This window comes from Dermochelys coriacea, chromosome 2 (assembly GCF_009764565.3).
Source record: "Dermochelys coriacea isolate rDerCor1 chromosome 2, rDerCor1.pri.v4, whole genome shotgun sequence".
Taxonomy (NCBI): domain Eukaryota; kingdom Metazoa; phylum Chordata; order Testudines; family Dermochelyidae; genus Dermochelys; species Dermochelys coriacea.
In genome coordinates this window covers 217,797,229-217,813,424 of record NC_050069.1, presented here as the reverse complement: position 1 = coordinate 217,813,424, position 16,196 = coordinate 217,797,229, and the positions used below count along the sequence as shown (strand labels likewise).

The 16,196-nt window shown below is 42.5% G+C and overlaps 1 protein-coding gene across 3 annotated transcripts in view; it reads right to left on the bottom strand.

Moving 5' to 3' along the window:
- The window catches only part of VWDE (von Willebrand factor D and EGF domains), a 76,592-nt gene that overhangs the window by 23,892 nt on the left and 36,504 nt on the right, over nt 1-16,196 (bottom strand). For all 3 annotated transcript variants that reach the window (XM_038390566.2, XM_043509240.1, XM_043509239.1), the window contains exons 8-13: nt 15,820-16,034; nt 15,365-15,438; nt 12,963-13,236; nt 10,940-11,148; nt 4,740-5,728; nt 1,979-2,115 (exon numbers count right to left, since the gene is read on the bottom strand). In XM_038390566.2, coding sequence (XP_038246494.1) covers nt 1,979-2,115; nt 4,740-5,728; nt 10,940-11,148; nt 12,963-13,236; nt 15,365-15,438; nt 15,820-16,034 — 1,898 coding nt within the window. The remainder of the gene's footprint in view (nt 1-1,978; nt 2,116-4,739; nt 5,729-10,939; nt 11,149-12,962; nt 13,237-15,364; nt 15,439-15,819; nt 16,035-16,196) is intronic.

The window sequence follows — 16,196 nt, the reverse complement described above, 5'->3', positions numbered from 1 at the left end:
AAATGTGAAGCAGACATCTTCCACAGTAGTCTTTTTGTTACAGTCCTGGGAATTCAGAGGTATGAATTTGCTACAGAAACATATTAATTTTTTTTTAATTACAAAGCCAGATGTCAGTGGTATTGAGACAAAGTATGTTCCCAGGTCTATGTGCATGTACAATTTCATGCAAATTAGACTGAATCTTACTCTGTATTTTGCTTCTGTGGGCTAAACTGTCTCGCCCCCCCTACCAAACCTGAGTACATTTCCCCAATCTATCTGTGTAATCATAGACTCACTTGTCATGGCCCCCAAAATCTCCTGCTATGGCACAGATTGCTGTCCTACAGAGCAGTGCCTAGTTGATCCTGGTAGTGTGGAATACTCCTATGCAGGCTCCCCAGAGCCATCTTTATTTCCACCATGCACCAAACACACTTCCTTCCTGCTCTCTATCAGGATTGACCCTCTTGGGAAATAAGGTTGGATTTGGCCTTTAACCAGAAGTGAGAAAGTGAAGAACAAGAATTTTTTCCAGGTTTAGCTAAATATTTCTTCATTAATGAAATGCCTGCTAAAATGATTCCTCTAGGTGACGTGGGAGCAAGTAGGTCTGTCCCAAAGCACAGAGGGGCTGGTTCCAATGGATCAATTTTTACACTGTTGCAACTCTACTGACAACAGTGGGTAACTCCTGATTTATACCACTGTAATTATACAGGGTAGATAGCCCCGAAAGTAAAAAAAAATTCCAATGCTTAGTATTCTCAGGAAAATACCTCAGATTCCCCATCAAGTTTGATCCTGTACAAATAATAGCAGTGGGGCTCATTTTCTAACTTAGCTCAAGTCAGTGCTAGGAGTGTCAATAAAAGTGATTTACGATAAAGATTTTGTAGCTGGGAACCAAATGTGCTTCCACAGAGAGTGTTATAACAGAAAACCTTGCCATGAGGTGAGAGTGAGACATATCAAACTGTGATAAGCGAACTCTCAATAATTGCCTCACTGGGGGCTTGATCTGAAGGGCTTTTAACCTAATGGAGTGTAAATTTGCTGCTGACTTTCTCATTTTGAACCAACATGTAGATAAGTGGATCCATGTTGTGCTCAAGAAATAGCTATTGCCTGCATTCTATAATCTGTCAAAATAATCATAGCATCTGCAGGAACTAGCTGAGTAAAAGTTTCTTGTCTCAAAAAGGAAAGTTTCCCACTGAATACACTCCAAACAAAACCCCACATAAGTGAAAAGCAATTTTACTTTGGAGCTTTCTCAGTCTCTTGTCCAAGATCAAGAGGCCAACTCTTAATTGCAGCATGACGACTTCAGGCTTTCCAATACTGATGAGTTAATCAGGTGTCCTGGGCAATTCCAGCATTCTGTCTACCTAAATTCCTCCCGTAATTTCATTAGCATGTGTTACAGTATTCTTAATTTCCAGTCCTAAACTATTATTAAATAGCTGCTGTATTTTACCTAAGAGTGTGGCAAAAATTGCACCTCCATTTTTATAATAGAAACATTTTATTTCAAAATGCCATTTCAAACATCAGGCTCCAACCTGGAGAAATTAGAGGTGTCCTTCAGCCAACTGCCTTGCCCTCCAAATAACAACTCTATACTTCTTTGTAAGGACTTTTCTTTACAACCAACTGGTCACTACTGAAACTCCACAACATAGGGCTACCCTTGTACAGATATATTTCTCAGCATGCTTTTCTGATTATTGGCTGCTGTTTCCTGATATCTCTCTCTCTCAACTGTAAAAACTCCTATTATGTTTTCTATTTCTCTTACCATTGAGGAGATGGCAATCTTACAAGGAGTTGAGTGCCTACTGTAAAGTGCTGAGTATGTTTGCTCTCAGCTTCCATTGCAAGATTGGGCCCTGTGTGCATTAATATAAATGCCCTCTATTCTGCCCAGGCAATTAGAAATTAATCCCAGTGCTCTGAAAAGTTCAAATATATTATTACTGTGTAAATGACAAACCTGTAGTTTGACAATTTCACATTTCAGACTGGGTGACTCCCTGAATCCTTGGCCAAAAGCTCTCACAGATGTACAGTCATACTGTCGAACATCACACAATCCATCATTCTCCAGCTCTGTAATTTCTGGAACCTGACCTTTGAAGTAAAGATCAGTAAGTGAAAGTCAACAAATTAACTGATTAACACACATTTAAGCTATGTAAAGCATAATGCATCTCTCTATCTATAACTATACATATCTTAGAAGAAAGAGTAAACAATATTGCCCTGCCTGGTCTGTCTTCAGCATTTCATTGTGTCTTGTTAAAATGTTTAAATGAGAATTCAGATACAATTTTAGAATGACAGAAATCTGTCATACAGCAGATATGGGAAAGAGATATACAAATATGGTAAAAAGAAAAGGAGTACTTGTGGCACCTTAGAGACTAACAAATTTATTAGAGCATAAGCTTTCGTGAGCTACAGCTCACTTCATCGGATGCATTTGGTGGAAAAAACAGAGGAGAGATTTATATACACACACACAGAGAACATGAAACAATGGGTTTATCATACACACTGTAAGGAGAGTGATCACTTAAGATAAGCCATCACCAGCAGCAGGGGGGGGAAAGGAGGAAAACCTTTCATGGTGACAAGCAAGGTAGGCTAATTCCAGCAGTTAACAAGAATATCAGAGGAACAGTGGGGGGTGGGGTGGGAGGGAGAAATACCATGGGGAAATAGTTTTACTTTGTGTAATGACTCATCCATTCCCAGTCTCTATTCAAGCCTAAGTTAATTGTATCCAGTTTGCAAATTAATTCCAATTCAGCAATCTCTCGTTGGAGTCTGTTTTTGAAGCTTTTTTGTTGAAGTATAGCCACTCTTAGGTCTGTGATCGAGTGACCAGAGAGATTGAAGTGTTCTCCAACTGGTTTTTGAATGTTATAATTCTTGACGTCTGATTTGTGTCCATTCATTCTTTTACGTAGAGACTGTCCAGTTTGGCCAATGTACATAGCAGAGGGGCATTGCTGGCACATGATGGCATATATCACATTGGTAGATGCGCAGGTGAACGAGCCTCTGATAGTGTGGCTGATGTGATTAGGCCCTATGATGGTATCCCCTGAATAGATATGTGGACAGAGTTGGCAACGGGCTTTGTTGCAAGGATAGGTTCCTGGGTTAGTGGTTCTGTTGTGTGGTATGTGGTTGCTGGTGAGTATTTGCTTCAGATTGGGGGGCTGTCTGTAAGCACTTCAATCTCTCTGGTCACTCGATCACAGACCTAAGAGTGGCTATACTTCAACAAAAAAGCTTCAAAAACGCCAAGAATTATAACATTCAAAAATCAGTCGGAGAACACTTCAATCTCTCCGGTCACTCGATTACAGACATAAAAATGGCAATTTTTCCAGCAATTGGAAAAACTTCAAAAACAGACTCCAACGAGAGACTGCTGAATTGGAATTAATTTGCAAACTGGATACAATTAACTTAGGCTTGAATAGAGACTGGGAATGGATGAGTCATTACACAAAGTAAAACTATTTCCCCATGGTATTTCTCCCTCCCACCCCACCCCCCACTGTTCCTCTGATATTCTTAAAAAGAAAAGGAGTACTTGTGGCACCTTAGAGACTAACAAATTTATTAGAGCATAAGCTTTCGTGAGCTACAGCTCACTTCATCGGATGCGCTGGAATTAGCCTACCTTGCTTGTCACCATGAAAGGTTTTCCTCCTTTCCCCCCCCCTGCTGCTGGTGATGGCTTATCTTAAGTGATCACTCTCCTTACAGTGTGTATGATAAACCCATTGTTTCATGTTCTCTGTGTGTGTGTATATAAATCTCTCCTCTGTTTTTTCCACCAAATGCATCCGATGAAGTGAGCTGTAGCTCACGAAAGCTTATGCTCTAATAAATTTGTTAGTCTCTAAGGTGCCACAAGTACTCCTTTTCTTTTTGCGAATACAGACTAACACGGCTGCTACTCGGAAACAAATATGGTACAACATCTTGTAGATCTAAATTAGAGATCCAACCAAAGAAAGAAATTTACTGGAACATTTTATAAATTTGAAGTTTCAAATTTCCTATTCAGCTCTACTTTTGATATTGAGTAGGCGAGGAGATGTTCATGCTGCTAAGAAGTGGCTGGGCATGTGTCAGGTCTGCTTCTCATTGATAGTAACATACCTTTACACTCCTCTGGCAGTATAAAGTGTAACTGAGAATCAGGCCCTAACATCACAAATGGTAGAAATGGAAATGGATGGGGGAAAGGAGTCTACAGCTCAAACCTAATTGTTTTCTTTTTGATGCAGATAGTCCCCTAAAATAGTTTGCTGTCAGGGAAGCAGCTCCTCCAAAATAAAAAAGTATTCTACTGTCACTTAATGATCAGGGCTCTTAAAGAAGTTAAAAATAAGGAATGGATATATGTGAGAGCATTCCTTGACAGCAGACAGTGTGTGAAATATGCTACTCTCCTCAGCTAGTAGTCTAGATTGTATATTCCGTGAGAGTTGTCAATATTTTAATTCTGACATGTCAGAAACTGAGTCTGTGGCTTGCCCTTGTGAAACAAGGAGGCAGAACAGATAACACATAGCTGTTATTGAAATGTGGTTGTGGGATAATGAGTAGGCCCACTGTAGGGAACGATTATCAGTGTGCAAAACCAGGGGAGAAAAGCAATAAAATGAGCTGGTCTGGCACAAAACCCAAGAACATTGTATGAGTAAATCTTCCTGTATAGTTCTACTTACCAGACAACACACTGCAGTCATATGAGCTAAAGCCTTGAAAACAGGCACAGCCCCATTCTACACACTGTCCATTACCACTGCAGAGATTGGGGCATTTTAATGCTAAGAGAAGGTCTTCAATTGACCCCTGAAATCCTTGTGTGTTGTAATTTATTTCTTCCAAAACCCTCTTTTCACATTCATTCTCTAACAGGGCCATGCCTGCTTCTGACCAGCTGAGATCATCCTTCAGCAATAGATCTTTAAAACACATATCTACTGTATCCTCTATCCGCCTGCCAAGAAGAGCAGTGCAAGATCTGCCTATGCTGGAGTTAGCTATTGTCTGCTTGCATAATGCCAAAGCGTTGGACTCAGTGAGGCCAGAAGGTGTGGGCCAAGAAGGAAAAAATTCTTGGTGTGTGTCAGGGGTATGGTCCTCTGGAAAAAAATAGCTAAACCCTTCCAGGTCCATTTGGCTGAGACTTTGGAATGGAAATACAGAAAGATATTCATAATAATGCTGGCGCTTCCATCTATTTCTGACAGGCTGTCTTTTGTGGAGATGGCTGTCATACTTCTGTTTATTTCTTCTACTTCCCAAGCTCAATGAGCCTTGTTTTTCTGTTCCAGTGTCTTCCCTTGAATTTGTAGCTGTATGTGCTAGGGTTTGTGTGTGATGTTTGGTTTGATTAACAGATTGATCTTCTCCTGACAGAAGAGCAGAAGAATCCTTTTTGTGTAAAGATGCACGTCTGCTTAAGCGCCTGATAAGATCAACAGAGCTAAAATACTCAGCAGTGACATCCAGTCCTGGTATCAAAGAAAGAAACTTAACATTTTCACTTTCTTTGCAAGATGAAGCAAATTCTCTTTGAGAAACAGAATCCAATTTATTCACCGATTGATATAATCCAGGATCATCAACTGCACAACTACAGAAGGGTGTTTTCTTGGATGAACTTAAAGAACCTGGTGTTTTGTCAAACAAACTGTCTCCTGGTGAAATTCTATAAAAGAAGAGGAAAAGAAAAATGAATATACTGCAGATTGTTATATCGTTGAATTCTTTTATTTTAGAAGTCCACAGTGTTGTTTACACCGCTGGACCCTAGATTATAGTAGATACTGAATATCACCATATAGCCTTTCAAAATTTTGAGTGGCCTATTTAAATTACAAAACCATGAAAATAAATGTTGACAATATGATTAAAATGCATGAGTAAATGCGTTGGTTTGTTTGGTACACCTGGTTATATTGTTTAATAGCCTTTTAACAAATACTAAGGGCTTGGCTACACTTGCGAGTTAGAGCGCATTAAAGGAACCCCAGGCGCACTAGCTCACTACCCGCTCACACTGGCAAGGCACGTAGAGCGCTCTGACTCCGCGGCTAGAGCGCTCCTGGTACTCCCCCTCAGCGAGTGGAATAACTTTTGATGCGCCCCCGCTGGAGCGTTGTGGCACCAGTGTGGATGCCCTGGTCTGATCGGCCTCCAGAAGTGTCCCACAATGCCTGTTCTAGCCACTCTGGTATCACTTTGAACTCTACTGCCCTGCCCTCAGGTGACCAACTGTCAGACCCGCCCTTTAAATTCTCTGGGAATTTTTAAAATCCCCTTCCTGTTTGCTCAGCCAGGTGTGAAGTAATCTCAGCGAATCTTTCTAGGTGACCATGCCTCTACGCGCCAGGCGATCCCCGGTATAGAGCAATGGCGAGGTGCAGGACCTCATCAGTGTTTGGGGGGAGGAAACTGTCCAGTCCCAGCTGCACTCCAGCCATAGGAATTATGATACTTTGGGCAGATATCAAGGGACATGATGGAAAGGGCCATAACCGGGATGCACTGCAGTGCAGGATTAAAGTGAAGGCGCTGCGGAACGCCTACGACAAAGCCCGCGAGGCAAACCGCCGCTCCAGTGCTGCTCCCGCGACCTGCCATTTCTACAAAGAGCTGGATCCGATACCTGGGGGCGACCCCACCTCCATTCCAAGGACCACCATGGACACTTCATAGGCCAGTGCAACAAGGCAGGAGGAGGAGGAGGAGGAGCAAAGCTGGAGTGAGGGTGCTGAGGCAGAAGAGGACACCCGGGAATCCCTAGATGCATGCAGCCAGGAGCTGTTCTCAAACCAGGAGGAAGGTAGCCAGTCGTGGTGGCTGGTGCTTGGGGAAGGACAAACACCAGAGGAGGTTCCTGATAAACGGTTTTTATTTTGGGAAGGAAGTTATTCTGTGCAGGCTCTTGAGGTGAGCAGGTTAGGGCTGCATGCATGCCTAGATGTGGAATAGGGCGTTGATGTGCTCTCTCACATCGCGGTAATTGGCCTCAGTGATCTCTTCAAAAGTCTCATCCAGAACTTGGGCAATGCGCTTGCGCTGGTTTCTCGGGAGAGCCACTGTGGTCCTTGTCCCAGTCAGGCTAACTTGTCCACGTCACTGTGCCATGAGGGGAGGGGGGGACCCTTGCTGCACACAGGCAAGCTGCATATGGGCCAGGGAGGAAGCCACATTGCGGTAGAAGACCTTCCCTTGCTTCCCAGGTCACCCTCAGCAGTGAGATATCTTCCAGGATGAACTCCTGTGGAAAATGTGGGGACAGTGTTGAGTATAGGGGGCCCCTGGTGTTGTTGGTAGCTACCGGTGTGGTGCTCTGCTCTTGTTTGATGATGATAACAGTCGGCTGCATGAGTGTTCCCTCTGTGCGCTGCCCCAGCTCTGCGCAGATAGCTAACACAGCAGACCCCAAGAGAACCCCCCAAAACCACAGACTCTAGTAAGATATGAAGGAATGTTGGCCAGGTTTATTGTCAAACGAAGCACAGTAATAGTTCCCTATAGACTCTACAGGGCATACTACTAATTTGTGCTCCTTGGCAATGGATACAGCTCAGTCAGTGGCGGGACACTCCACGGCCCCCTAGGCTGGACAAAGATGTGCATTCCTGGACCTACTTTTATACAGATGCAGGACAGATTACTCATCATAGTTCAAACGAATCTATCCATCATGTTGTCGTTTTGACCCTGTCTTTAAGATGCACCTGCCTGTTCCTTGTTATGTCTGTGGAGTGTTCTGATGCTGTCTTGGCACAAGTTCCTCTCATTAGCACTTATGTGTGTGTGTGCACATGCTTCTAATAACCTTTTCTTGCCAACTTCTGTGAGTGGGACCTACCTCTGGCTCACAGCCCAGCTTTGCTTAACACGGCCTGGAAGTACTTTGGTTCAGGCCTTACTTTGGTTCAGGCTTCAGGCCTCAGACTGGGCCTCTGATACAAGAATTTATGTTTCAGGGCCTCCCCTTACTACTCCTGCTACTGTTGGCTCTTCCCAAGGCACAGAAACCCAGAGGACATTACAGCCATGAAACAATCAGTCACGCTTGACCCTGTGTTTACTCTCCATTTTGGGGCTCCCGTGGGTTATGTGCGCTCGCTTTGGGATGGACAAATTATGCTATTGTGTAGACTGTGCTTGCCCTTAAGTAAGGGGGAATCATTGCTCTGTCTGGTGTGAACAATGCTGCCTCTGCCTTTAAAGATGCAACCTTGAGATCTCAGCCATCCATGTTACACTGGCCGAAAGACTCCAAAGAATCAGAAAGAGGTCACGTAGAAGCAAGGAAGACATATTGCATGAAGTAATGCAGCATTCAAGTAATGAAAATCAAAAAGTGCAAGAGTGGCAGGACAGTGAAAGGAGGATCTGCCAGAAGAATGAGGAGTGCCGGCACAAAGGCACGGTGCTCTGGCAGCAAAGCACGGATCAGATGATAAGCATAATGGAGCGCCAAGCGGACTCTATCCAGGCGCTTGTAGCCATGCAGGCGGAGCACTACTGCACCCCCCGCACTCCTGCAGCCTTTGTCCCAAAACTCTTCCCTTGTGCCCCCATGTCACCTCCAACCCACTTTCCCCAACATCTGGGTTCTTACTATCACCAGCTGCCTCCAACGTCTGTAGCTTCACCACCCAGCCCAGAAAACTATGACTCTTACCCACAGCACGCAACCCGTATCACCATGCAGTATACCCATCCTGAAGTGCAGCACTCATTGCACTACACTCCAGACAGGAAGGCTGAATATGATAACAGGACATACGCAAATCTGTGATTGTACCGTTCCCCAACCCACCTCATTGCCCTTTCTGTTTTCCAAGCAGTTGAGTTTCTTCTCAATAAATCAATTTTCTTTCCAATAAATGGATTTTTTGGCTTTGAAAACATTCTTTATTATTGCATAAAGTAAAAGATACCTTAGCCCAGGAAAGAAAGGCATTGCAAGTCAGTGTAGCAAACACAGATTCCTACTAACATTGGAACCACTGTACTTCACTCCCGTGCAGGGCACCAGACATTACTGGTGGCTTTCAGCCTCATATTGCTCCCTCAAGGCATCCCTAACCCTTGCAGCCCCACACTGGGCCCCTCTAATAGCCCTGCTCTCTGGCTATTCAAATTCAGCCTCCAGGTGTTGAACCTCCGAGTTCCATGCCTGAGTGACTTGTTCACCTTTCCCTTCACAAATGTTATGGAGGGTACAGCACACGGATATAACCGCAGGGATGCTGTCATCGGCCAGGTCCAGCTTCCCATACCGAGAGCGCCAGCGGCTCTTTAAACGGCCAAAAGCACACTCCACAGTCATTCTGCACTGGCTCAGCCTGTTGTTGAACTGCTCCTTGCTGCTGTCAAGGCTCCCTGTGTAGGGTTTCATGAGCCATGGCATTAAAGGGTATGCTGGGTCTCCAAGGATCACAATGGGCATTTTGACTTCCCCTACGGTGATCTTCTGGTCTGGGAAAAAAGTCCCAGCTTGCAGCTTCCTGAACAGGCCAGTGTTCCGAAAGATGCATGCGTCATGCACCTTTCCGGGCCAGCCTGCATTAATGTAAATGAAACGGCCTGCATTAATGTCAATGAAACGCCCACAGTGATCCACAAGTGCCTGGAGAACCATAGAGAAATACCCCTTCCAATTAATGTACTCGGAGGCTAGGTGGGCTAGTGCCAGAATTGGAATATGCGTGCCATCTATCACCCCTCAGCAGTTAGGGAAACCCATTTGTGCAAAGCCATCCACAATGTCATGCACGTTACCCAGTCACAGTTCTTCTGAGCAGGATGCGATTAATGGCCCTGCAAACTTGCATCAACACGATTCCAATGGTCGACTTTTCCAATCCAAACTGGTTAGCGACCGATCGGTTGCTGTCTGGAGTTGCCAGCTTCCAGATTGCAATAGCCATTCGCTTCTCCACTATCAGGGCAACTCTCAATCTTGTGTCCTTGCGCCGCAGCGTGGGGGTGATCTCCTCACACAGTCCCATGAAAGTGGCTTTCCTCATCCAAAAGTTCTGCATCCACTGCTCGTCATCCAAGACTTGCATGATGATGTGATCCCACCACTCAGTACTTGTTTCCCGAGCCCCAACGCGGCATTCCATGGTGGTAAGCATGTCCGTGAATGCCACAAGCAAACTTGTGTCATATGCGTTACTTGAGTTGATATCGTCGGAGTCTTCACTGTCACTTTGGATCATAAGGAATAACTCAACTGTCAAACGTGACATGCTGGCGAAACTCGTCAGCATACTTCTCAGCAGTTCGGGCTCCATTCCCGCAGACCGAAAGGGAAGACAGAGCGCACACGACAAAAAACCTTGAAAGATGGCGCCAAATGTGGATGGAAGCACAGGGATTGCTGGGATGCAAACTGATGCATCATGGGGCGCTGGGACAGGACCCAGAAGGCCCCGGCCTCCCAGCCCCCTTCCCACAAGCTACAGCGCCAGAATGGGAAGAGGTGCTCTGTGGGATAGCTGCCCATAATGCACCACTCCCAATGCCTCTGCAAGTGCCGCAAATGTGGCCACGCCAGTGCACTTGCAGCTGTCAGTATGGACAGACTGTAGCACTTTCCCTACTGTGCTCTCCGAAGGTGGGTTTAACTCAAAGCGCTCTACATCTGCAAGCGTAGACATGCCCCTAAATAGCAATTAATCCTCAAGCATTAATTTGTCACATCAATGATTAGTGCCATAAGATAATTAAATTTTTATAGTTTCTTTCCATGATTAAATATCAACCAATAATGCTAGGAAGATTTTGTAATAAGACAAGTTTTCAGAGTACGCAGGGGAAAAGCTGAATTGAAAATTAAGAAATTTCTGCAGGGGATTGATATTTGATTGAAGTAAATGGCTTTTCTTACCTCCACTCATTAATAAAAGTAAGATGAGCATTAGAATTCTTTGGGATTTCAATCCCATTCACAGTGTGGTAGTCATTCTCTGCATCTCCATCAAATGAGCCGCAAAGTCCTAAAGTGTTCTTATAATCTGAACTGGGTGCCCGGAGAGTCAGACTCATTCCCCATTCACTCACATCAGCACGAATGAAAGCCCCAGAAGAAAATGAGATCTAAAAATAGATTGATATTACCACAACAAATAGAAACAACTAATTATTAGGTATAATATCAGACAACAGGGGAAACAAATAGGGAAGTGCCAGGTATATAGCAGTTAAACTCTTCAACTGACTAACCTTCCCAGAACTATTTTTATATTGAATATCACAGTCAAACCCTACAAGCCAGTGTGGTAATTTCATGGCCACATAACCTTTATGACTGTCAGATATATTATACATTGTAGTCCTGTAGGACTTCATGGTTGTTAGCAGGGATAAAATGGAGGACCAACTGCTCCAAAAACACAAGGAGCCAGAGATCAGCTAAGCATAGAGAAGATCAAGTCACTCCACGTATGCCGGCACCAGAGAGAGGGGAGATACAGGTGCAACCAGAGGATCATCTAACACTGGGGTCACGCTCAACCTTCTAGCTGGCTGTGCTGGCTTTAAGGCCAGAATCTGATGGTAGTATGGTGCAAAGTCTCCTTCTACACATGAGAAGCTGGACCAGAATGTTCCAGAATATCTCAAGAGACTCTCAGAGTTTTATTATTTTAGTTCAAACATCTCTGCAATCTATTTGAAAAGGAATTATGTGTTTTAAGAGCAAAATCTTCTGGATAGATGTAATAAGATATTTTCATAGATTAGTATGGCCAGAAAGGACCATGGAGATCATCTATTCTGACTTCCTGCATAACACAGGCCATAGGACTTCCCTGAATTAATTCCTGTTTGAACCAGAGCATATCATTTAAAAAACATTCAATCCTGATTTAAAAAATTGCCAGTGATGGAGAATCCACCACAAGCCTTGGTAAATTGCTCCAAGGGTTAATTATCCACACTGTTCAAAAGTTTTGTCTTATTTCCAGTCTGAGCTGGTCTAGCTTCAACTTCCAGACACTGGGTTTGAATAGGGACAGTCTTTCAGTAGATAAAGTGACAATGCTTTACCCATAATTATTTTTCTTCAATGCTAAGCAATATTTCTGCCAGTTTAATGTGGAAAATGCTTTATTAGAAAAAAAGTTGATAATTAAATTGCAGCAAGCAGGTAAAGAACATAATCATTCTTCATTAAACTGGTTTATCTCTTCTGTAATCAGAAACAGTGAGCTCTAGACAAAAGGAAAAATAAGGATGCTCATACATACATAGAAGAGCAAAAAGTGTTACTCTTGCATGGTAAGTAATAGCAGAAGAGGTGACTGGCACGGGATTAGTAGCTGAAGCAAGGAGATGGGACTTTACAACTCCTGGTTTTCACTCCCAAGTCTGTCATTGACTCACTGAGTAAATTTGGGCAAGTTGGTTAACCTCTCTGTGTCTCAGTTTCCCTAGAATGGGGATAATGATACTTTTCTACCTTATAGAGGTGTATTGACTAATTGATTCATATTTAGGCTCTTCATATGAAGTATACGGTATAAATGAAAATCTGGCCACTCTTATTTCAGTGTCTAAATGTGGATTTTGCTACCCACATTTAAAATATTGCTCTTGGTTCTTAATTAACTAAAATTGTCATGCAGCTGGAATATCTAAAATTATAAAGCACTGAGGCCTAAACATTTTCTTTGTAATTCAGGCTTCAAAGGATAATCTCCTCTTGACATGCGTACGTAATTTCTAAGAGCAGTGGTGGGACTCATGCATGTATTCTGGGATGTTATTTTATCTTTTTGATTCAATGGGATTAGAGTTGTAAGATAGGCTTTATTGTATTGTTTCACTATAGAAGATAATACAGGCTTTGACAGTATGAATTGGCAAAAATACCTTCCAAAATGAACAACACCACAGCAAATAATATTTACCGTGACTTTTCTTCCTAGATAGGATTCAGTGATCCTGATATTGCTTCCCATTATGTCTCTACTCTTTACAGATAAATGTGGCTGTGACTCATGTAGTTGACCGCTGCACATGTCATATGCAATTATATCACTTCCTTCTTTGGCAACAAAGCCACAGTTACATGATGCTGGGAAGTGAAGGCTGCCACAGTCCCACTGGCGCACATGAACTTCAAAATCCCGAGATGTACTCTTATAGAGCACAAATGTTCCCGTTTTAAAATTATCGTACAACCTGGGAGCAAAAGAAAAGCATGTGACATCATCTTCATTTTCAAGTATAATAAGCTGCAACATGCTTTGTCAAAAACTTTGCTCTAAAATACAAATTTCTAATATTTTATTTGCATTGTCTACTGTTTCCCCTACAAAGTGATCTCTGTGCTTTAAGTAAGCCAAACATGAAAGTTAAAAATAAATTTAAAAAACCTTTTTTGTTCTAGAAATCAGCATAATGACTTGTTACATGGAGAGAGCTGTAAATCAAAAATTTAAATTAAGAGAGATCAGAGTATATTAAAAGTAGACTTTGCTGGAGCTGCAGGGGGAGGTGCAGAACAACATCTGAGAGAGTGGAAGGATGGGCAGGTGCTGTAGAAATGGGGAGTGTATGTATGTATGGAAAGATAGCCAGGAGGACAAGAGGGGTTTACATCAAAGATTGGCAGTGTCAAGAGAAACACTTTCAATCTTTTGATACGAGAGCTGCCATTACATGTCTCTAAAGGATTAAATGATTTAAACAGGAGGAGCCTAAAGTGTCAGGTGGGGAGTGTTACTGAAGTGTGTAAATACCACTTACAAAAATGGTTTAGAGGATCACAGACTTGGGTAAGAGTCAGTTTGAACTCAACAGCAACAGAACATCAATGTGCATACTTTTGGAGATACAAAAAATGATTTAGCTTAAACACAAGTTGTGGCTTTTTTCTCAGGAGGGCATTTTCTGTTCCTACAAGGATAAGCATTCAATTAAATTAAACAAATGGAAGATTGTTTGGAAGCTAACAGTATGTCAGGACATATATAGTGTCTGAAATTTAACTATAACATAAATAGTGTTTAATTTTTGCTATATGCACAGTGACCTAATAGACAGACTGCATATGTGGTTGGGATGGCCATCCTACTGGGTTTGCAAGGCATTAGCTAGTGATTCACTAAAGACAATTGCTGTGTACTTCTTGTTTCCAGCTTGTAAATAAAGAGGTTGCATTGTTTATTCTAAATCATCAGCCTCTCTCTTTTTGGCAGCATGCTTTCAGCAAGAGAATACCATTATAAATCACAAACAAGCCCAATCCTGCAGTATCTCCATGGTTAAATTGCCCACTGAAGAGAAATGGCCTGTGAAGCTAACTCTCACTGAAGTACGAATGACAGAATCAAGCTCATTGTTTTGTTTGTTTTTTACTGCTGGTAACATAAGGCCCTCTGTGATGAACATGCTAATAAAATTTTTGCTCATGTGAGACTATGCTGCAACACAGTTGGACTCAGGGAAGGAACCTTAGCCCCAATATACACTGTAGGGCCATCCAGTAGCTGACCCAATCCTGGTAAGAGAAGATGCATTTCTCCCATCCTACATGGGGTTCACTCTGTGGCTCTATACTATATGTGAATGAGCATCCTGGTTTGGGGGCCACATGTTCCCTTCCGCTCGGCCCTGTTAACCTGACAAGAACCAATGGGAACATTTTTCCTGTGGTGCTCAGGCGGTGCATAGTTTCTCCTGCATGGATTCTTTTCTGCCTTGACCCTCCCCATGCATTAGAAATGCTATAGAAGAGGGAAAAGTACAACAGAACTTGCACTCATTGAGGGCACGGAAGCTGCTCTGTCCCTGTGTGAAAAGGCTCTGTGGTGATGTGTGAGAGGCAGCTAGGCATATGACTGGCTCAAACAGCATTAACCCATACAGCACTTTGCTAAGTAAATTATAGGTAGTTGCTAGGAGACTGTGCTGATGGAGTGGCTGTTCACTGTCTCAACCCCTCCCATTCAGCCAATCCTCCTGAAATGTGTGTGTTTTATCGTACACATATATAGAGAGTGAGCAAGAGCGCCTACAGGTAGCCACCATTCCTCCGCTGGCATGCTCCACAGCAACACTTCACAGGGAACAATACAATTTGCCTCACTCTATTGCCATGCAGCAAAGAAAAGCATCTTGCCTTTAGAAATACAAATAATAGAAGCATTACTATGAAGCCTGTACAAACTGAAACATGTTTATCCCTATTGTTTTTGGGATGAAAGTGTGGAGGAGCCGGGGGAAATGTACAATAAGCAATTTAACAGTGTTGCTAATATAAGTTCATGAAATCACGTATAATTAAAAGTAGCAATCCAATGATTACCTGCCATCAAATGTAATTATATGTGGGTCAGTAAATGAGTAGCAGTAGGCAGAGGGAAGATCCTTTACTGTAATCTTCAAAACAAAGAGACTCACAGTAAGTTAACTGTTATCAAGTCAGGCAATAAATTACACAATCTATGTACTAATATTAATATCACATATTAGTTACTGATCTTAAAACATTAGTTTGCTTTATAATCAATCCATTTTCAAATCTCTTTCCAAATTTTATTTTTTACAATTCTCAGTGGTCATGTTAGCTTTAAAATATTAATATTTTTTTAATTCAAAAGACAAATAGTTCCATTCAAATGAAAATGGAAAACTTCTCCATTAGAAATTATAGTGTGATTCAACACAGCCCCATTGAAGCCAGTGGAGGTTCAACATTTTACACCAGCTGAGGTGCTGGCCCTATCTTTTTAAAAAGATTTTAAAGTGATGGTTCTCAACCTGTATGCCTTCTGGGATGTAGCGGTTCCACAGGAAATTGTCACTTAATATAGGTTCCACCATAATCTTGGTAACTCTGTCTCCATCCTGAGCAAAATCTGTCACAGCAGTGAAATGAACAATAACCTGGCTACAGGTTCCATTAATGCAGGGTTTCTGAAGAAGATCCACATCACAGGAAGAAAGAGCCAAGTTTAAGCCTAGCTGCTCTTTATCTGTTTTAATGAAAACGAATCATTAGTGACTCATTTAGAGGAAAAATCAAATCAGAAGGTTTTTTTTCCCTTATTGTTTGCCTGAGAAACCAATAAAGATTTTGCTGGTACTCTGTAAGTAAACAATGAAACAGTAAGGCCTTCTACTTTCCTGATATTTTG